The sequence below is a fragment of the Nanorana parkeri genome, unplaced genomic scaffold (assembly GCF_000935625.1).
Source record: "Nanorana parkeri isolate BGI_ZX_2015 unplaced genomic scaffold, ASM93562v1 scaffold774, whole genome shotgun sequence".
NCBI lineage: Eukaryota > Metazoa > Chordata > Amphibia > Anura > Dicroglossidae > Nanorana > Nanorana parkeri.
In genome coordinates this window covers 94,691-100,690 of record NW_017307042.1, presented here as the reverse complement: position 1 = coordinate 100,690, position 6,000 = coordinate 94,691, and the positions used below count along the sequence as shown (strand labels likewise).

Below are 6,000 nucleotides of genomic sequence, written 5' to 3'. Positions count from 1 at the left end.
CCCTGACAGTCTATAAACAAAAAATTCGCCCCCCCCCCCTGCTGACACCACCGCCACTGCTGCCGGCATCTTACAGCTTCCCTGCCTCTCCTCCCCGCCTGACATCCTCGCTGCTCTCCCCCACCTGTATGGGCTGGGGGGGTGGAGGAGGGAGCCGCTGTGATCAGGACGGCTGAGTGGGGAGGAGAGAGCAGCCTCAGCTGTCAGGAGGCTGATCGTCGAGGAGAGCGGAGCCGCTCTCATCCTGTCGGTTTCAGGATGACAACAATTCTGTGTGTGTGGCCGAGCGGAGGGTTGGTAAATATGTGTGCAGCACAAATACTGGAGTGATCAGCTGATCACTCCAATGTTTATAAACAACTGGGGATACATAATACTATGTGTCCCCAGTTGTGAATGAACAGGAAGTGCTTTACATTACTTCCTGTTCATTTAGGAGTTTCAAAATGGGTGGAAGCACTCACTATAAAAGCTTCTTCCCATTTATAACTGGATGATAGTAAATATTTACTATCACCAGTTTGTGAATGAATGGAAAGTGCTTTCCATTCATTCAGAACATAGGCTGCAGAGAAAGAGATTGTGGACTCTGTGTCCTCAATTTCTTTTTCTATTTCAAACAGAAATGTCGGGGGTCTGTTTAGACCCCTTATATTTCCCTAAAGCCCCCCAACAGTAAAAATAAAACACAATCCCCCCCTTTCCCACACACACACTATACTCGTGCAACAGTGTACACCATATTATGGTGTACGCCATGCGTTGTGGTGGTGTGTTGGAATGCATCGCAGTGCTCGATTTTTATTTTTAAAATAAATTTAAATGTGTGGCAGCACATGGCAAAGCGTTGTGATACGCTGTGTTGCAATTAAATGTACCCCTGCATCGTTTTATCATAATAATAACACACACACCAACACAGTGCACAAACGTTTTTTAACATAAGTTGCTTAGTTACAGTTTTGTGTTACTTTTTTTTCTAACGTTTCGCTCAAAGGTGAACTTTAAAATGTACACATTTTGTTTATTACCCGTTTTAGCTTTCAGATTTAGTCGTAAAAGTATTTTTTGTGTGCACCGATACAGATGTTAGTGTGCTTTTATCAATTTAATTGTGTTTTGTTTTTTTTCCAGTTTAATATTGATTTGATAAACATTTGCAAAATTATTGCAGGACCTACAAAATTAGTAGCATCATCTTTTTATTCTACTGGGCCTGTGCTTTCAGACATTATATGGTTTCGGGGGAGTCTTTTACAAACGCTAAAAGCTGCAGTGAAAAGTTGCAAAAATGATGTGGCCAGCTGAGGTTTAAAGCATTCAGGAGGGCTTGGCAACGTAAGGGTTAAGGGGTGTATTTGCAAAACGTTTGCTCTGTGGACATTTGTATTAGGCTGGGTTCACACCTAGGCGGATTGAATATGCACGTTTTTCGCCGCGATCCACGGTAAAAAAACCGCGCGAGAAACGCGCGTTTCCGAGGGATACTTGGCTGTATCCCAATGGAACCGCCCGACCAAAACGCCCCAAAGAAGTACATGTACTTCTTTGGGCGTAGGGTGGTTTCCCGCACGTTCGTACTCGCGGAAAACCGCCCAGATGGGAACCATGCACATTGAAAATAATGTCATTTCCCTGTTTGAGCGTTTTTCCACGAGTACAAAAGCGCGGAAAAACGCCTAGGTGTGAACCCAGCCTTAAAGATGCACACTTGGCAACTAAGTGGAGCCAAGGAGCTTATAGTGGTGCTGGATTCCTATTGCCTGACGCCCAGGATATGAAGTTCCGTGCGGTGGGCAGGTGTTTTTTTTCTTCTGTAGCTAGCAGGGCTGAATGTAGAGCAGGGGAACCCCCACTCATTTTGTACCAGATCACTTATAGCAGCCTGCTTGTTCCACCCTCTCCCCGCCGTGGCTGTGGGAGTCCCTGCTCTTCTGGGGGACCAGGTACCACAGCAAATTACTTCAGGATGGAGAGCGGGTAGCAGGCAGGAAGACGTCCGTTCTCTGATCTGCTCTGTGTGATCACCTAGACAGGAGCACTGGACTCACTGTTTGTTGTTAAATTGTATCTTTTGTAATGCAATTGCATTTGTTAATTGTTCCAAGTTTTTCTATTACTTTAATTAAATAAGATTATTTGAAAATAAAACCAGGAAAAAATAATTTTATTGCTGGCTGCGTTGGGGAAAGGAGCAGTGGGGAAACTCTGGCAAGGTGACTATAATGGTGTCTGGGATGGGGGAGAGGGGAATCTTTGCCAAGACACTTTGCCTGAATGGGCAAAAAAAAAAAAGGAGGTCATATAACATCAATTAGATACTGGCTAAACACATGAAACTAACTGATATGATGATGGAAGGCTAGCATTAGTTTTTTGGCAAACCCATTGAGATAGTGTCGTAGTATGCCCACTGGGGAATTATTGGTGTCGCTAATTATTGTGAGTTACTTATTTATCTACCTTAAAATACGCATCTTGTCTCACCCTGCTGGGACTAAAATTGTACATCATAATGAGCCTGATCAAGGGACCCGCAGCGGCCCCAGAACATTGCTTTCTTTGTGACATGATGTGCACACGTCAGTAAAGACGTTCGTTGCACAGTTTCATTCTGGTGTGCTGGTGACATATCTCATCTGTTTGAAATTGTATAGGCACTATGGAGTTGGAGAGGAATCCACCCAGAATGATTTGCATGGCTTCTGGTGTTGCTGACTCATTGCAGATTACTGAGCCTTACACCACCACTGGAATGGGTCGGGGCCCGCCAAAGGATCTGAGATTACTAGAAGATCTTTTGCTCCTTTGGCAAAGCCATCCGACTCCACAGGTGGCATTTTGTTTTCTGTTCTGGGATTTATTTAAAGGTACGTACTATTAGAATCAACAAACCAGTCTAATCCAATACTTTATCAAAAGGCATGTCGATATGTTGAAAAAAAGAAAACCTTGTTCACAACCCCAGCACAACATTTTTTTTTACAGTAACTATTAATCAAGACCTAAATCACACTTCTTCTTGCTGACAGATAGTGACATATTCTGCATGATGTATAAATGTCTGTGTAGGAAGGAAGTGAACTGTGAACTTTACAAATGCTTGTGCTTGTCAGCAGGTTGTCTCATAGCAACTACTTGAATACTCATTAGGGTGCTTTGATTTTGTCCACATCTATGTTGGTTGAAAGGCTGTGACCTTTGTATAAGTGGATTTTAGTTTGTATTTATCAACCATATGTTTGTCACTCTGGCATTATCTCGCTTTTCTTATTGGAGTTGCAGATGCTGAAATGTCGTTACACATGATAGTGTCTAGAAGACCACTGATCCTTACTATTTCTATTATTATTATGTCACATTTATTCCTTTTATGGTTTCACATTGAAAATACAGATTTTCAATAAAAAGTCAGATGAAGATTAAATTATGATACAAACTGACTCTGCCATGGGGATGAAGGTTGAATTAAATCTGATAAATTAGGTTTTTCAAGGGAAAAAGCTTTTAGGGATACAAAAATAGGAAAAAAGTAATGTACTATCGATAAAGATCTTGTTGCTCTGTGAAAGTGGTGCATGTGTTTTATGTATGACTTCTATAACATACACCCTTTTTGAAAACGTGTCACATTGCTATGAATGGTACCTTGGTTATCCTTTGTTCCTCTTGCAGATTTTCCCTCATCACCTGTCTGGTGAAACTGTTGTCAGCATTACAGGAAGTGGGGGTAAATCTCTCTAACGGAGGCCCGGATAGCAGTACAAAACATGATATGAGTTCATATCCTTCCCCACTCCATCCAAAATTAGAAGAAAGTTATTGGTGTGTCCTACACGATTCTGAGTCATCCGCACATATATTTTTTACATTGCCAATCTTCCAATGCAAGATCTTTTAAGAGGTGCAGACCCTGATATAAACAGGCCAATGTTCGTTTATTACAGTTAATAGATTAACATTTGCCAAATTTCAGCTCATGGCACTAGTAAGAGCTCTTTGGCCCATATATAAACTGTGACCATACTGTATTTATTCTGTTTTGACACGGTTTGTACTTATGTTCCTTGGCCTTCCCACAAATTCTGATGTCAGGACCCGAGGTTAAGATGTGGTATCCCCTATATTTGTGGCGAGAGTTTGTGTACTGGTGTGTGTGTGTGCGTGTGTGTGTGTGTGTGTGTGTGTGTGTGTGTGTGTGTACATCCTGACCAGTCTGTAAAGACCACCAGAATTTTCAGCACTTAAACAAGCTTTATGATTTTTGCATAAAGGATTTCATTATCATTTTAATATATATCCTATGTTGCTATTTATTATCTTCTAGAAAAGTCAAAGGAGGAAACATTGATGTCCATCCAAGTGAGAAAGCTCTTATTGTCCATTATGAAGTCGAAGCCACTATTCTTGGGGAGATGGGTGACCCCATGCTTGGTGAGCGGAAGGAGTGTCAAAAAATGTAAGCCAGAATCAAATGTAACTTCTTTTTTTGTGCTGCTACCACTGCCCTGACATTTAAAGAAATAACGACATAATACACATATTAGTGTGCATACCCCGGTAGGCATGACCTGGTTGCTAATAAAAGCATAAAAGCTGTGGGCATGGTATATTCTGTTCATTGGTGAAAAACAAAGGTCAAATATATAAGCAGAGTAAGAAGCTGGCAGTCCTTTGCTTTGGCCTTTACACTGTGCAGATTGTTTGTAAAAAGAGATTATTGGATACATTCTTAAAGTAATTACTCCTGTCGTGAGAATGATTTCCAGATCATGAAGATACAGAGCACAGACCTCATTGTATGTGAGCGCAGGGTGTTGGAGTGCTCCTTAAGGGGGGTTGGTCCATGACACTCTGCGTTTACAGGAAGTGGGTTGGATGATGTTGGGTGTCATTTAGCCTGGAAGACTTGACGATATTGACTATATGTTTAGCTAGGGAAACTGTTGTATACTGAGTACAGTATAATATTTTTATTTTTTAGTATCCGTCTGAAAAGTCTCAATGCCAATACTGATATTACGTCTCTGGCACGGAAAGTGGTTGAGGAATGTAAGCTCATCCATCCATCCAAATTAGCCGAAGTAGAACAGTTGCTTTATTATCTTCAGAATCGCAGAGATGAATTAACTAGTAAAGGTAAGGAACATCATGTTTATTTGAGTAACTTTTCATGTATTGTCATGCTTTTCCTTAGCATAGGCCACATGGGCAACTGATATGGTGCATTATGGATAACTGAAGTTAGGAGAATCTTTAGGCAGAACCTTCCAGACTTGTAATTTCTTGTTGTGAGTCTGTACAGTTCTTCATGAAGTGTCTGCTTGTGCCGGTGCCCTACAATACTTTTGCTTTATCGGACCACATGACTGGGAGTGAAACACTTTATCATTCTTTAGGATAAGAAGAGAACAGAGATGCTCTAAGATAAGCCAATCATATTGTTGAAGTGGGTGCAGGCTGTTTTTAATGCTGACTGAATGTGGGTAAAAGTGTACTTTACAGGAAAAGTATTGTGTAAAATATACTCTTCACAATGCTTAGAGCCAGTGTGGGACACTGCAGCTGTCACACGCCAGTTCTATATACTGAGACCTGAACGACCATATGAGTGACCATGATCACTCAGCTCACGCTCTCCTCCTTGCAGATGGTAGTCGTTGCTGCAGCACCTGAGCTAAATTTCAAGTGTTGTTGCAAAGGGTCTGAATACTTAAAAGAGAACTATGGGGTAAGTGTTTTTCTCCAAAGTTCAATATATCATGAGCGGTATACTGAGACCGCCGCAGCCTGGACGGATCCCAACAATGCTGTCGAGATTCACCCAGCTGTGTGAGTGACAGCTGGCTCTGCCTACCTAGAGACAGTGCACGCTGTACCCGCCCCCTCCCCTGTCCGTTCCTCCAGTCAGCGCTGGATGATCAGAGCGGGGAGGGGTGGAATCACTGCGGGGAGCGGTGAGTGACAGTCACCGCTCTCTGCAGGGAAATGATAGAAGTG

The 6,000-nt window shown here is 42.1% G+C and overlaps 1 protein-coding gene across 4 annotated transcripts in view; it reads left to right on the top strand.

The window, feature by feature from the left end:
• Positions 1-6,000, top strand: part of KIFAP3 (kinesin associated protein 3) — a 48,104-nt gene that overhangs the window by 3,689 nt on the left and 38,415 nt on the right. For 2 of the 4 annotated variants that reach the window (XM_018564715.1, XM_018564714.1), the window contains exons 2-3: positions 4,328-4,459; positions 4,985-5,139. In XM_018564715.1, coding sequence (XP_018420217.1) covers positions 4,328-4,459; positions 4,985-5,139 — 287 coding nt within the window. The remainder of the gene's footprint in view (positions 1-4,327; positions 4,460-4,984; positions 5,140-6,000) is intronic. The other 2 variants (XM_018564716.1, XM_018564717.1) reach the window with 2 other exon arrangements.